Source organism: Paramormyrops kingsleyae, chromosome 2, assembly GCF_048594095.1.
Source record: "Paramormyrops kingsleyae isolate MSU_618 chromosome 2, PKINGS_0.4, whole genome shotgun sequence".
Classification (NCBI taxonomy): Eukaryota; Metazoa; Chordata; class Actinopteri; order Osteoglossiformes; family Mormyridae; genus Paramormyrops; species Paramormyrops kingsleyae.
Window position 1 is genome coordinate 18839283 of NC_132798.1, and position 17101 is coordinate 18856383.

General features: G+C 45.5%; 1 protein-coding gene and 1 long non-coding RNA gene across 2 annotated transcripts; one reads left to right on the plus strand and one right to left on the minus strand.

Annotated features, from left to right (window-relative positions):
- Nucleotides 1–8365: 8365 nt before the first annotated feature.
- On the minus strand, nt 8366–16582 carry LOC111858766 (uncharacterized). The gene is made up of 9 exons (XM_023840839.2): nt 16475–16582; nt 15766–15849; nt 14655–14853; nt 10903–11071; nt 10627–10768; nt 10170–10281; nt 9767–9885; nt 8868–8937; nt 8366–8765 (listed from the first exon to the last, which is right to left on the minus strand). The coding sequence occupies exons 3-9, from the start codon at nt 14664–14666 to the stop codon at nt 8490–8492; spliced, it is 900 nt and encodes a 299-aa protein (XP_023696607.2). The 5' UTR covers nt 14667–14853; nt 15766–15849; nt 16475–16582; the 3' UTR covers nt 8366–8489.
- LOC111858767 (uncharacterized) lies at nt 14733–16391 on the plus strand. The gene is made up of 4 exons (XR_002841675.2): nt 14733–14870; nt 15283–15412; nt 15503–15644; nt 15810–16391. It is a non-coding gene; the product is annotated as an uncharacterized lncRNA (long non-coding RNA).
- Nucleotides 16583–17101: the final 519 nt, after the last annotated feature.

Here is a 17101-nt window from a genome sequence, read left to right on the forward strand (position 1 = left end):
CGATGAAAGCTGGAGGTGATACCCCCAGACGGCGATACCCTCCATCACACGGCAATAAACTGCCCATTGTCTGGCTGGTTCATCCAGGTGTGCTGTGGGCCAGTCCCCATTCCAGAGCTCCTGGGCAGGGGTGTGTTCTCCAATGCCGTTGCCATGACACTGTGCCCCGCCTGGTAGCATGTCACCCATACCCTCCTGCTCCAATATGCCCCCATGCCACAGCCTATGTGGCATGCAACGTTAAACCGCCAAACACACACGGCATTCACAAATTCAGCAGGAGGTGAATCACTGCACAGGGATTTCACCCGACTGGTGCACACTTACGCAGCCGAGGAGATGTTAGCTGTGAGCTGCCATTTTGGCCACCTCGAGGGCTCATTCCATTCGGGTGTGTCCTCTCTCCTGGAGCACGATGAAAAGTGACTTCGCTGGAAGGCCGTCGCTTCCAGCGTTGAGGTCCCCCCCCCCCCCCCCCACCAAGCCATCAAAAGGCACCCTGTCCGAGGAGAGAGAAAAACAAAGGGAAAATCAGAAGATGAGTTGCCAGCCTGACGCCAGTTACTAACGAAGTAATTTCAGCTGGTTTCTCGCTTGCCTGAAGTCCACAAACACAGTCGAACTGTCGGGGGCCGGTGACCCTGCTGCCTGACACAGTGGTGTCTTGTTAATGAGGGGGGTGGGGCAGATGCAGGGCGAGTGGCTGGTTTGTGGCGGCCTCACAGAACCTTGCCTGTGACTCTCAATGGAGAAAGTTATCTAAGAGTGCTGTAAACAGAAAGTTCCAGGAGCGGAGGGGGGGGGGGGCACAAACAAATATTGTTAAAATTGATGTTTGTCAGGCCGTCAGTCAGTTGTGGCCTGAACGCACCCTGTGCCAAGTCCCACCTTGCAAATATGGCTCCCAGGATGCTGGTCTGTTGGCAGCCCAGAACCGATGGGGTGGGAGAAGGGTGATCGTCTTGGGGCCTTCTGTGACACCCCAGAGCGGTCGCAGACGTATGGTCAGTGTACAGGCGCCCCGTGACCCCAAGCGCGGTGCCAACAACAACCCCCGGAGTGCCTGGCTAACGACCGGCTCAGCTGCAAACACTGGCGCTCACTGTTAGTATATATAAACCGCCTTCATATAAATAATAACCAGGCTATTCTGAAGCACCATTTGTCAGTACTTTCCTCTAGGTAACAAACTGGCCAATGGCCTCTGTGTAACTGGGGAAATTTTTTAATTAGGTCATAGATCAAAACAGAGCATTAGATTTCAGACACTTGCTGCTTGGAAGATGGCCCAGGGGCCCAAATAAAGCAGGGGGGGGCACACGGGGAGCACATGTCGGTGCTGTGACCCCTGTCACCAGCCTGGAGCCTGGATGGACTCCAGAAGCCCACAGAAGGGAAGCACTGCGAGTTCTGGGCTCGCCCCGAGAGCACCCTGCCCTCCCCAGCTGTCGCGGGCACACCTGGTCTTGGGGGGAGGAAACTGGCCCCCGTCCGTCCGCTCTGGAAACACCCAGTGGCAGCGGAATATGGGGGGGGTGGTGGGAGAGCTTGCGATGCTGCCTGCCTAATGGCCCCCCCATAGCTGTCCCCTCACAACGTGTGAAGAATCACAGCTGCAGCTCCTGATCAGGGCTTTGGAGACCAAGCAGGAAGTGGCCGAGGTTCAGGTCACTGGAAGAAAACATGACCATGAGGTTCATCACAACCAACCAAGACATAAGCTGTACCCAGGGGTCACTGTGCAGTTTCTGGGGCCCCACTCAAAAAGTCACTTTGGGGGCCCACTCAGAAAGTCACTTTGAGGTCCCACTCACAAAGTCCCTTGATGCTCCAGCAAGATGGCCGCCATACCTGGCTCCACGTGAGCCAGAAAGCAGACTGAAGATCTGGGAATCTCCACCTTCATCCTCAATCTGCCCCAAGCCACATCTGCTGCTGTTTTAGGGTGGCTAATGCCACCCCCCATGTGCTTCTGCTCCCCACACTTGTGAATTTGTATCTGGCGACGAAGATTTACACAATCGACTGACAACAGCAACTGAGAAACAACATTTATAAGCTAGGGGTTCCTTCTGATTGTAATAACAATCAGTCCATTGTAAAGGTGCTTTCAATCGCACAGCAAGTCAGATCACTTAATCGTGTTTTACTTCAGCACCTGGTACACTGGGTTACTCTTTATTAAAGCGCTGCTGTTGACACTTTAAAATCACCCTTTTAATTTGTTTTAAATTCACTTTCCTTATGTCAGCGTGGTAAATCAGGGTTGCGTTTACGGTGAAAAATGTATCATTCTGGAACATTCCATGTTGCGTGACTCCAGATATTTTCTTAAGGGCAGTAATAGGGTGTCAAATTGTCGTGTTGACGGAAGACTGCAAATATAGCTTGTTTTCGTGCTGAAAATTGTATTGTAGTTCAAAAGAGAGGGGACTCGTGGGGAGGCTAGAACTCACACTCACTTATTTACTTCTCAGTCCTCTTATACAAGATGGTGCAAAATGGCTAAACCGCTAATGGGTGTTGAGAGAGGTTACTTCATCTGTCCGAGATGTTATTACAGTGGGTGCCGCCCTAAAAAAAAATAAAACTGAAAAAACAGCAGGAGGGAGGCCACAGCGATTATACGGCCCGTCTAGTGGGCCTCACTGCTGCAGGCTGCTGGTATCACTGCTTCTTTTTGGGAATCTGCCACAAGCTGTTCAGGAGCGGAAGATGTGCAGCTTACAGCAAAGCAAGAGCAGCACAAAGAGATCTCATAGATTACTTACACATACTCAGCACTAAGAAGTGTCATGGATTACTTACAGATACCCAGAACAAAGAGATCTCATAGATTACTTAGAGATATTCAGTACAAAGAGATCTCACGGATTACTTACAGATACTCAGGGCAAAGAGATCTCATAGATTACTTACACATACTCAGCACTAAGAAATGTCATGGATTACTTACAGATACCCAGCACAAAGAGATCTAATGGATTACTTAGAGATATTCAGTACAAAGAGATCTCACGGATTACTTACAGATACTCAGGGCAAAGAGATCTCATAGATTACTTACACATACTCAGCACTAAGAAATGTCATGGATTACTTACAGATACCGAGCACAATGAGATCTCATGGACTACTTTCAGATACTCGGGACACAGAACCCAAAACTAGTCCGTTTTTCTATACATATATACATACACACACATGCACACATATAAATACATATATATATATATGGCTGAGTGATTTCACTACTTGGCAAGCGGGGTGGGGTCTGAGCCAGCCATCTCCCAAAAAATAAATAGATAAATAATGTCACGTTGGATTAAAAGCTACTGTAAGGGTTATGCATTTTTTAGCACAAAGCTGCAGAGCCAAAGACAAATAAAATAAACACACACACATATATATGTGTAATATATATATATATATATATATATATATATATATATATATATATATATATATATATACAGTACAGTGTTTTATTCATTGAGCTTGATGTACCTCTTAGAGTTTACCGATAATTAAAAGCGGACTTGTTTACCATCTTATTTAGGCAGGTTACACAGGATGACTGGGCTACTAGTGCGTCTCATCAGAAAATCATTTTGGTGTTTAAATAATTGACTCAGCCTAAAACACTGTTGCTGTCTAAATGATCAGTAGCAATCTCTTTGCTTTTGTAGTTTCAATAGAGCATTGACTTACTGCTGTGATTCCCCTGGCTTGCACGACATGTGCGGGTATAGACAATGAATCAACACCCTCCTGGCCAATCAGATTTGAGAATTCAGCAGCACCATGGTAAAATGTAATTTATTAAGCCAATCCTGGTATGCTTTATCTGTGATGGCCTGGCTTCCCATGCCCCCCACCACATACCCCCTGCTTGCCAAGGTGCCCCCCCAGCCTCCCCGAATCAGGTGGAAGGTGGATGTTCAACTTCTCTGGTGAGTAACCTAGTCAGTCTTTTTCCAGATAGATATTCATCTGTACACATTGGTGCTGAAACAGGAATTCAATATGCTGGGAGGTAACACCTTAAATTTCAAGGGGAATTTAATTTCAAAAATACTCCGCAGGCATCAGATTCGTCCGTCCAGATGAGCCCTGTTTTGGGGATAGTCCCAGAATGTGTCTTAAGTCGTTTTTCTTGGTCTGAGGCAGGAATTTTCCTCAGCAAGAAGGGTGCTCCACTCCATGTTAATACGGACCCAGACCATGTCAGAATGCCGCTGCATAGGAGGTGCCGCGTATCGCGTGTCCGGCTTGCTGTAACATGCAGGCTGACTTCCAACGAAAAGACATCAAAAACGGGCACGTCAGTCACCAGGCATCAGTCAGGGCCAAGGACGCTCACCCACCGCCACGGTGAGAGTTACACCCGACACAAAAACCGCTGAAGGAGCCAACCTTGTTAATCCTGTATGGTCCACGCAGCCTTAATCCAAAGTCTATTAAAATAAGAAAAACATAATAGCTGGTCATTCCACCTAAAAATTTGCTTCGCTACAAAATTTCACCAAATGACTCAATTAGCTAAAGGCTTTTTAACGTGCCATGTGGAGAATTTATTAACGCATTAGGAAAAATAAACACTAAATGCATCGGTACTTTTCCAAGACGTTTGCCTGAAACAGATAAAAATATCACCATAAATATTTCATTAATAGGCCAACAGCATTTTATGAATTTTTAAATGACCTGTTTATGTGTTTTGATCACCTATCTGTCCTGCCGCCAATGAGCGGCGGGTGAACCTACCAAATAAACAGCGAGAGAGCCAGCACACAGTGTCATGGGCAAAATGAAGAAAGTCTACTTGACTTCATAAGTGAACAGAGTCATAATTCATGTTGCTCGTTTGTTTGGAAGCCAAGTGTGCGGTCGTTACGACTGTCGCTAAGGAAGTGAGGGCCACTTTCTCAAGCACTGTCAGAACAAACCAGCTGTTCACAGAGGCCACGCAGCAATCCGCTGTGATGTCCCAACACCGGCATACTAAACGCCTGTCTCTAAATCACACACGCAATTATGAATAATACAGCAAGGGGCGCCTTGGTTAAGGACTTAAAGTTGATCCCTTGAAGTTGCCATCTTCACATCCTGGGAGACATCCCACTGTTGGACTTTCGAATAAATTGTTTAGATTAAATTGCCCTGGAGACTACATATTGCATTTTGCTGCAAATTAAGTAATAAGGTATTATTTTATACCTCGGCCGACGTGGCCGACGACAGAACGAGCTACTTTACCAAAATAGTTTCCGGAAAAGCATACAGCAGTATGATGGTGCGGAATGAAAGTTACTCAGCAAAACAACATGAGATCACATTTATGAAACAAATATAGGCGTTTTTGTAAAGATTCAGTATAGGTAAAGTCCATAGTTTGAAAAATAATTACACAACAATAACGAGATCATAGATGTATTTGGTCATTCAGTTGTGAATTCCATCTGCTGCCTTACCTAACTGAGTCTGATCCGCTTGGTTTCATTACAGATTAACTGGTGTTTCTACACAGGGTATGGCAGCATGTGAGCATGTGTGCCATCTTATGCTTCGGGCCCCCCTGCCACCCCAATCAGGATTAGCTAATGGAAGATAGATAGAAGATGGATGGATGGAGGCACACCAACTGTACCTCTACGGTGACATCTAGTGGTCTGACAGGGATGTACACAGAGCTTATTTTTCCCAAAGGTCCAAATTTTATTGGTCGCACAAAGCCATGTTTGGGGGGGGGGAAGGGGGGATTCCCTTTGGGAGATTTCTTTGACAGGAGGGGAGTCCCCCTCGGGAATTTTCTATGACCACCCCCCTCTGTAAATTTTGCCCACTGGGAGGGCATGAGTTTCAGTCCGGATGCAGACCAAAATCGGCCATTTGAAGACCCCAGCATCACACAAATGAGATACAGGTTTGGCCACAGCAGCAGAGATTTCCTGATGGCAGATAGCTGGAGGGGGGGGGGGGGGGGGGGTGACACAGGGGACAGTGCCGCAGACATGCTGAGGGACTCACATGGGGTCCAGAGTTTGGGCACGAGCTGCTATGGTTCGGCCAAGTAACATGGCAGTCATCAAGGGAGCTGGCAAGCAAGGGGGTCGCCATGGGAACCAGGGCACTGTGGTCCACTGAGAAAAACAATGACAACCTTAACCCCTACCCAACCCTAACCTTACTATAAGTAACCAAACAAAACACAAGACTTTTGGCATTTTTCGTTTTTTTTTTATTGCAGTCACAGATTTTTATAAAACTGACTTTTATAACTTTTATAAACTGACTTTCCCTTTGTATGGTCTGAAAAAATGGTCACCACAATGTCAAAATAACATGTTTTTATCACATTGCGGGGACAAAATCCACACACACACATCTCAGATTAGAATATCTGTGAAGTTAATACCCCATAATTGTCATCAATGACCAAAATAAGCGAGGGGATGTTTAGAAACATCAACAAACCATTAGAATAAATCTTCAAGGGTGCTTTGATTTTAAAATAAGCAGAAGACCTTGGAAACATTTTAACTTACTACCGTGTAATAAAACACCACCACCATGCTTCACAGCAAATATAATTTTAATGAAATCTCTCGACAACAAAACTTGATCCGTGTAAAACTGTGGCGAACGTTAAAAATATAGAGAACAGTCTTCTGATCATTTCCGTAACAAGACTTACAACAATGAAGGACTGGAGAAACATTTATTCAGTGTAAAAGTCAAATGTACACAAAGTGTAAAATGTCAGATAAAGTACGTTTATCGAAGTTGGCTGTAATATAGACATGTCGAACTGACCTCAGATAACCTGGTAAGAAGTAACGCCAGAGTGATGAAAACTCACTGCAGTTTTAGTTTGTTGTTCTTTTTGTATCGTTAAGTGTCACAGTTAAACAATATTACAGACCGTCCTTGTTTCACTAGATGTAAATGTACTTTTTTTTAAGTGAAAAAATAAGTCTTCTGCTGCAGGCCTGCTGAGATGGAGTACAGGAACAGAGAGGAGATCAGAGTGGGACTGAAAGTGGGGTGGCACGGTGCTGTGTGTACCTGTCACTGGCGTGGCCCAGAGCAGCGGCCCCTGAGCAGCGGCCCCAGAGCAGCGGCCCCTGAGCAGCGGCCCCAGAGCAGCGGCCCCTGGGCAGCGGCCCCTGAGCAGCGGCCCCTGGGCAGCGGCCCCTGAGCAGCGGCCCCAGAGCAGCGGCCCCTGGGCAGCGGCCCCAGAGCAGCGGCCCCTGGGCAGCGGCCCCAGAGCAGCGGCCCCAGAGCAGCGGCCGCTGAGCAGTGGCCCCAGAGCAGCGGCCCCAGAATGCTGTCTCCCTTCCAGAGGTAGGTGCCGCCCTTCTGCCAGTCAATGACTCCCATGACTCCTGACCCCCCATAAAACGAAAGGACAAACTCTCTTGTTGACATTTTCTGACCCCCCCAATCACCTTCCACATACCTCTATGAAAAACTGAGCTATAGCCAAGCCATACTGTGCACTGGTGGCTCTCGTTGTAAATTATGTGAGCTGCACCCGACCCACAGTGTGACCAAACCACCATTTGATTGGCCGAAATGCACGGAAATACCAGTGTCTTACATTAATATGCATGGATTATTCAAAGGAAAAAAAGGCTATATTCTAAGTATATTATTCATTATTAGTAGTTTCGCGACTTGTGATGCATTCATGGTAACCTGGAACTTGCAAATTTCCAACCACCTGCTTAAAAAATTACTATAGAACAGCTGAACAGAATGGATTTGTAATGCAACTGAATGCTAAACCTGCTAACATTTGATGCTAACATGATACGACGATTCTCACAGACTTGCTAGCAAAAATTAGCACACAGTAAATCATAATGTATAGAGTATAATAGTGGAAAAGCACTAGTAGTGACACCTGGTGGGTTAGTGATGGTTTAGAAGCTTCAGGGGCCCTTGGGAGCCAGTAGAATATCCAGAGCTTATGGCATTGCCTAATATAGCCTGATTAGCTCATTCTGCTGTGACAAAAGTTTCAATCTGTAACCCGTAAATCTGCATCACTGGTTATAGTCAGGGGACTTTTGTTAAGCAAATAAAATGTGTGATTTAACATAGCACACATGATTCAGCCGGACTGGCATTTAAAGGGTTGCTCCTACCGGTTCAGGGTGGCTGGCCGGCAGGGAATGTGACTGGCAACACGGGGCTCTGCCCAAACGGAAAAACAAATATGAAAGAGGTGTTTGGTATTGGTGCGGGGGGGGGGCGTTATCTAGGGGCCGCATCACATAAACAGGACCCTCTTCTGAGGCATAGTGCCTTCCCCAGAACCACCCTCCATGCCCCCACCCCCCACCCTGATAATCTGCACACAAGAGCTGCATTCTTTCACACGATGGGACATCCTGATAACGGCTTTCCATTTCCCTCCCTGCCGCGAGGCCTCTGCTCCTGGGAAGGGAAACCTGCTCTCTATTTATGCCACTTCAAAATGCTTAAAGACGTGTCCAGAGAGCGCCCCCTGTCTGCACCTTGGTGTCTGGCATGTAATCAGGCGCTAGGACGTCTCGTGAGGAGGCCCCTCGCTGCCTCCTCTGCCTCAAGTTGCGGAGGACCTCTGGCTTTTTCTCTAAAAGCATGTCGCCCCCCCGTGCATCCACTGCCTCGTCCGAGTCCAGCTCGCCATCTGTGCTCGGACCGTCTCCGGCCTCTGGCTTTCCAGGGGCCTGGAAATGGACTCTCTTGGCTCCAGTTTTTGATTTCATCCAGTCCTGCAGCAATTAAATAATTTACCTAATTAATAATCAACTATGCAAAGAGATAAATAACTCCCACACTCAGCATTTCCTGGCTTCCCAGGTCGTCTCTCTCACCATAGGGTCAGCAAACCGGGGTGGAAAACTGCAGGAGATCTGCATTACTGTCACGTGGGGAGATTTTGCCCTAAAATCCAGTAGTGAAAATGTTACAAAAAATATGCACATCAGAAGCTACCAACCCACTGATTATCACCTCATGCTGAAATGCTGAAATTTCTGCGTGATTTAGAACATCTGACAAACTATATAATATACATAACATTTCATGTATACTACACTGAAAGCTACTATAATACACTGATTACTAAGGTAGGTAAGGAGCTTGCACTGATTTCAATGTGTTGCCACACCCACCACACGACAAACCACCTCAGGGATGGGAACCTGAGTGCAGCCATGTGGCGGGTGATACCTCAGCACCACACTAGTCCGAAATGTTTTTTTTCCAGTAGCTGATGTGCCAATCCTGCCACCAACCCCCAAGTTATTCCCAGTAAGTTGGAGGACGTCCTTATAGGGCTGGATGTAGATTAACGTCATATACAGGAATGAGCAACTGCAGGTTAAGGGCCTTGTTCAAGGGCCCAACGGAGTAGAATCACTCTTGGCATTCACAGGATTTGAACCAGCAACCTTCCAGTTGCGGGTACAGATCCCTAGTCTCAGAGCTACCACTCCGTCCCACTGATTAATATACTACACTGAATACTTTAACACTACATAGAAAGGTACTATACTACAATGAATACTACAGTAGACTGAATACTACTATATTACACTGAAAGCTACTGTAACCCTTCCTTATTCTTATGTTCTTATTCTCAGATCTGCAGTAGCAAAACTACATTTTCATACCATCTTCATATCTCCAGCCAGCACATGCAATGGCTGGAAACACAGTTTGCAAGAGAAACCATCACTCAGTAGAGTAAGAAAACGGGCGAGTGGCCTACAGGTGGCCTACACACGAGCTCCACTGCAGGGGCTTGTGGGTGATGTGCTGGGAGCTGGGGACCCAGATCATTACAGGGGCCGGGCAGGGCTCCAGGGGCTGGATGTAGGCCTGGCTCAGCTGCGGGGGGAACAGGTGCCAGGGGCGAGAACAACAGGAAAGAAAGCAGGCAGAGGAAGATTCACAGCTACTCAGGCAGACACTTAATCATCAGGCTGCCCCATCGTTCCTGGCAATAGACGGCACAATATCCAAAAGTCTTGGCTGATCAGCTGGCTTCTGTTGCTGATCGATAAGGTTTTATTTCCTTTAAGCCTCTGTCTAGCTGATTAGGCCCAGAGTTAATATCAAAGCCACGGCCAGGATGGTGTGGGCATTCACAGAGCGGTCAAAGGGGCGGGAACCTTTATGGTCTTGCTGTCCTTGCTGCTGGCGGGGCGCACAGCAGGAGGCGAAGAGACAAGCTTCGGGAAATGGACGTTGGCCAAGCCGCAGGGGACCGGCTGCAGAATAGCGCTGAAAGAAACGGTAAACACTGTCACTCTGCAGCTGCCGGCATAGACGACTCACACATCCCTAAACAAGCAGAAGCATTAATCCCTATGCTACTCAAAAGCTTATTTTACAGCAGGAATATATTTAACAACGTATGGAGAGTTTAATGTGCTCATGTAACACTTTTGTTCTATGATAATATAACTGGGAAATAAAATAGAGGTATTGATGAAAAAATTAACTATGCATGTGGTGAAGCGTATGGTACACAAGATTAAGGTATTTGAAAATGTCAACAGAAGATCCAAGCTAGTTATGTGTTGATCTTGTTTAATGTTTTGGGATCTTTAACCTGATTCTTTTTACCTGTCTAAGCTAGTACAAGGGTGCTGGATCTTGGTGGAGACCTTTTCTGAGATAAACCTCTTCTGCGTGACTTTGCCTGCGGGGACCATGTCCAATTCAGACCACTCAGACACATTCACAACGTTCAAGGCTGGGAGCTCATCTGGGAGACACAAGATAAGGAGTCAGCTCTCACAAAGAACCAGGAAAAGGTCAAAGGGAGCTCAGGAACGTTCCATCAAAGCCCAGCACATTATTCAGCTGCACTGTGTACAAATGCCATGGAGAACGGCATACCTTCCCGGCTAACTTGGGTTCTTGTGGATGTTCTGATGTTGGCATATCGAAGGTTGCCTCTAGCCATTCGCTGCACAGTTTCCCAGCAACAAAGATGTTGGCACAAGGCCCAAAGACAGTGGGGCTCATCCAGAAGCTTGCTGGGGCGATGGTCCATACAGAGTGGGTTCTGTTATGGTCGATCGGCATGGAACGGGGAAACAGGAGCAGGAGTCACAAAATCGGGTGAACAAGGGGTTTAATTGAAGAACGCACACTGGAACACATCACAATGTCAATGAACGAACTGAGGAAACATACTCGAACGTGGACTTAAATACACAGGAATAATTAACAACGAGAAACAGCTGGTAACATGGGGATTCCACACAAGGTAGTGAGGGGGCGTGGCACACAGGAGGACTGGACGAGCAGGGCATGAAAGGGTTCAGTTTAATGAAGACTTTCACTTAATCAGACTTTAACTAGAGACACTAAGCAGCCAAAGAAAACAAAACCAATTCAAAATAAACATCTACACGAGGGGTATCCATTAACATGGGATTAATGATGATGATGATGATGATGAAAACCCTTTATTGCTGTTGCAATGCACCATGTCACTAGTCACAAGTACCAGCGAAAAGCAGGTCATCAACCCGACCATACATATACACACATCACATTATAGGGGGTAGACAGGTCAGGAAGACAGGGGATATAGGAAAAACAGAGAAAACAGGATTACATGAGGAGAGAGGAGGAGGAAAAAAAAAACAGCCCCCAGACTGTACTCCATTAGGGAGTACAATGTAGCAACATAAGCACATGGGCACTACACCTTACAACATAAAAAGTCGTGACTTGCAACAGGGGAGGGAAATGGGGAGGTGGAGGTAGTCCAGCATAGACAAACAGCCACTCGGTCCTGCAGCCATAGAGGCGCTGGTCACAGACCCGCCTGTTCACGCTGGGGGTATGAAGCGGCGAAGGTGTGGGATGGGGGGAGGGAGTCCTTGGGCTTGGGGGAGAGGAATGCAAGAGAGTCTCACTGCCTTGTTCTTCTGGGGGAGTTGTCGAATTCAGCAGCGACCTTGGCCAAGGCCCGTGCTGATTAGGGGGGAGCCACAAGCAGATAGAATGGGGTTGTTTGGGTTTTCGGGCGGGAAGCTGTAATTTCGCAGCTCCTCTAATGTCCACGCTGGTCTCCGCCATCCAAAATTCTTTGCAGAGCTGTGAGCTTCTCCGTGATGTTATCAAATCTGCGGTCAATAGTCACAGTGATGTTATCCAATTTGCGATCTATAGCCATAGTCTGAGCGCCAACAGCTCTGCCAAGTCCGTCAATCATCCCGGCCAGCCTAGTGGGGCTTTGAGCGGCTGTCACAGTTTTCTTCAATTTTCGATAAACCAGGGCAATGCCTAATCCAATCAGCATCAGACCTGTGATCATGGTCCCGAATAGGTAAATATCTTCGATGTCCTCCACGGACGGAGCTGCCAGACACGCGACCCTCCACTTCTCCCATCCGTCCATCATGTAGCCAGCTGCGTAGGTTCCTGCAGGACACTCAGGTTCCCCCAAACCTGGGCTTCTCGTAGAGAAGATGGTGTCAGTTGCGTTGAGAGACCAGTTGATCAAATCCATGATTTTCTTGGTTTTGAAGAGCAGGGCTGAGAGAGTCTCTCAAGTATAGACAGTAAGACAGTAGACTGGACGAGACGAGAGGAGCAAAGCAGGGAAGATAAGGGGAGGGAGAGGGAGAGAAGTGCGTCCTCCTCCTCTGAGAGCCAAAGAGCATAAAGTTCATCTTGTGACGAATTTGATCTGGAGAGCCGATCTGCTATTATGGACTCGGGGCATGGTGCAGGCGGGAAAAGAAGGTGACAATCAACTTGCGGCTCTAAGAGACAACAGGGGTTTATTGGGGGGAACCAAAACATACACTGGGAACAAATCACAAAAATAAAAGAACCATGAGGGGTCAGAAACCCAACAGGGGGAAAAATAAGGAATTAACTAAAAACCATAGAATAATCACAACTACAGAACACCGGGAACAGAACTGGACAAGTAGGGTATCAAAAACACAGTAACATTCACACAGAGAGCAACGTCTCATAATGACTAACTAGGGAAATCAACAAAGGTCGGCACTTAAATACATAGGACTAACAGGCCATGACTCAGGACAGGTGAAAACCATAAAACGGGAAACTAAGGAAACTTTACTAAACACAGAGGCTAATACTAGGACAAAAGTAGGAACACAAGTACAAGAAGAGCAAAATAAAATAGGGTACAAGTAGAGTAAATCAAAACAGGGACAAAGACTTCTGAGCCACTCACTCAGCCCATTAAGCTATGACAACCCAGGGAGTAGAGAAAAACATTAGGGACTAGGGTTACATGACAGAAGGAACAGGATGGCCAGCGACACCTGCTGACCAAATGGGGACAAACACATAGGACAGGGATGGACCAGCACGGACCCTGAAATCTGCATATTAATTAGGCATCACTGAAATATAGACTGAATTATTATTATTACAGATACTCATTTAACGATCTACCTGTTTTACAACCGCCTGGACTTACGACCAGCTCTCCGACCTGTTGGTATTATACACTATACGAAAACTTGGGCCTTTCTATTCTGCTCTCTGATTTATTTGGATCCATAGAGGAATTTTGTATATTGTTTGCCGTTATTGACCTTTATTATGATATGCCATATGAGTGTACACTGAACTCGCAGTCCGTTGCCTTTAGTTTGATGCATATGCTTTGTATTGGATAGGGAACCTCCAGCAGCGCGTAAAGCACGGATGTGCGCAAGGTTTAAGTTTCCCTGTCATACTTTTACGCCTTCGAAAGCAATGGCTGTAAGTGTTTTACTTGTTTCATATCTTAATTAATATGTACAAGTGACATTTATTTTTTATGCGCTGTTTTAGTTCACTAATGTGCAAAAGGACACTAACATGCCTACATGTTAGCGTATCCTTTTTTTGTAATTCCGTTGATGATTAACGTTAGCACTTATTGGCCAGCTTCTTGTAACGTTGCTGTTCTAGATAAGACATCTCCCAAGTCTTTTCCGTGTTTCGTTTATTACAGTTTCACTCATAGTTTTTCACCTGTCAAAGGGAGAAAACACGTATCGGGAACAGCATACTTTTTATTACAGTATACGGTACAATACTGTATAAACATGTATAAATATACTGAAAATACCACTACAGTATACTTGAAATATGGGCTTATATAGCGACCAATTCACTTAAGGACCTAGTCGTAACTTGGTTGTAATGTGCTGAGTGTTTGTATTGTGGTAATATGATTATAAGCGCATGAGTTTGTATGGCAAATGAAAGATCTCAAACACAGTTACAAATACGGCCGATCGCAATTATCTATGTAGATACTTAAATTACTTATTTTTTCCCTTGCCATTAACCAACGAAATCTCTATTAATTCCAGCTAGGCCATTTAATATGCCCGCTGTTTGCATAAATTATCCAAGCAGCGCACATGCATCAAATAGCCTACCGAATGAAACACCCAGATCATTATTTCACAACAGTCGCATAAACACACAGTAATTAAAATGCTGATTTGAAGTTTTAAAAAAAAGGATTAAATAAGCTGTGTAAATATTGTTTTGGCTTTTTAAAGGTGGGACAAGATGAGAAGAGATCAGGGAAAATATCAAGCTACTATAAAAATCAAGCAGCCCAAAAATGCATACATTTTGTTAGAACACATTACCTCATTCGCCATAGGGAGCGGGTGAACAAACTAGAGGTGACAGCACGTGCAGCTGCATCTGGTCGTGAGTAACTTCGTTGCCGGGCAACCGGACGCTTTAGCAAAAGGCGGCTCGTGTGTCGGAATTTCCCATTTTTCAGGGAACATTGTCTTTTATGACGGTGATTCAAATTATCTTCTTTTCTGGTTGACGTTTGACCTGGCGAAATGCAAAAGGTGACGGTTAACTACATTTCTGTTTCTGATGAAAATTTCGCTGAAGCTAATCTCTCGTTAAATTAAATAGTTTTATCTTGATTCTGGAGTGACATCTGAAAATCTTAATAGAATGTTAACTCGACTTAATGTGAGCGATACTATTACTGAGAAGCGGGATAACCATTTAATCGATCATTAGGTATGGCAGTGCAACCGGAGAGGTTTACAGTGTTGTCATCGCACTCATTATTCCCACTTATGTTAACCAGTTAGTTAGTGGGACAGGGTTAGTTAGAAGCTAATGATCAGGCAGAAGAGTGTATGGCATTGTATCTCCAGTGAACCTATCCAAACAGATGTGATAGTGACATCAATCTCACAGTGTCCCGAGGAAACGTGACACAATCGGCTATGACGTCTGAACTTTCAGAGCTGTCTGGGCTCCTGTGATGTACTGGACGGACACAGGAGGCAGACCCCGAAGTGCAGTAGCCAAAGGGTTTATTGAAAGATCCGAGAACAGCCAAAAATCAGGAGGGGAATCCAAAAGAATAGTCGAGGTACGGGCAGAAGTCGGGCACCTTGAATATTGAATTGTCAATTGCAAAATGAATTGCCATTTGAATTTTTGTGCTTATAATCTTCCATAGGAATGACGGTCACTGCGGCGCAGTGGATTACAGATTTCGATCTGGATCAGGGATTTGTCACGTGTTCCGGCCTAAACCAATAGCAGCAGTGGGCTCACAATATAAAACTTTATATTTTTTTCATTTTGAGATGTTTCCTGAGGTATGAATGCATTAAATCCAAAACTAATTTCCCGCAATATTTACATGGCACTAAGTGCTTCAAGATTACATTAGCCAGTTGGTTTACACATAATCTAAACAATTCTATAACGTTAGCTTACCCTCGCCCATTCATTTGCGTTCTCGATGCTATCTGTATACCCAGATACAGGGACGAAGTGCAGTTAGGGACAAAAACCGAGAACCTAGAATATATGAATGATGAGGAGCAGGCAGGGAAGGAAGAAGATGAGGGTTAAAGAAGACAAAAGGTGTCCTCCAGCAGCTATCAGCAGACACATCAAGAGAAGACACTGGATGGTCACTGGTTGTGTATTCCTCAGATAGAACAGGGTTGAGGATCTAATTTAAAAGTAAACCTCAGGCCTCCACATCACCCTGACTCGGACAAGTGGTAGGAAGATGGGTGGATGGATGGAAAATAGAAGTCTGCTACATTTATACTTAGTTCTATGTTATAATAAAGTGGGTTTCAAAAAGTCTAGATACAAGTTCTACATTTCTTGTTAAGTTTAGCAGACGGCTCCATGATTCTGATCATCCCGTCCTTCAGCGGCTCCTTGATGGTGAAGAAACCCCATCGATCACCGGGATGCATACACGCTAATATATCGACATAGAGCACCATCTAATGTTCACGTTAGGAACTGAAAATCAGAAAACATGTAGGTCTTACCGCTCGTCACGTTTCGCGGACGCTCGGATTGACGGTGGACCTTCCAGCTGCCGTTTGACCAATTTTGGGCATTTCAGGTCCAGAAGCTACAAATCCAGAACAAGACTTTTTGACTTGGTGATGCCATGACTCACCTTATTGTGCGTTAATTGCACCATAGGTGTGGTATTAGGACGGGTGTGTCTGTCCGTCCGTCTGACCATCCATCCATCAACAGTCCGACCTAGTCCGACAGAATGATAAACCTCTCGCTTGTATTTCTTAAACAGGCTGCCTCAATCGCCAAGCTGAACTCTATTAGTGCAGAAGGGCTGGGTCACTCAGCTGTCTCTTCGAGTCTGCATTACGCACTTTTTTTTGGTTTCACTTAAAGAGGCCTAACTTCCATTTTACGTAGCTGTTGGTGGTCACATAACCCTTAAGAGCACTTAGGACAAGGAACTGAACGTGTTTAGAAAGAGCAGAATGTTTCTGACATGTTTATTTTATCTGACACTGTTTAGGCTAGTGGGGCGGACAGAATGTTTCAGTGGCATATTATCTGATTTGGGTGGTCAACCATTATGAGGTATGTTGGACCCCTGAATTTCTCCATGCTGAAATGGCATTAAAATGTTGTCACATATACCAGCAAAAAACACACACCTGTGATCTACGAGACCTACAATGTTATTTGACGAGATTAGATAGTATGTACGGATAGTGGCATTGTCTAAAAAAATCTTAGTAAAACAGAAATGGTACATTTTAATTGATGTCTG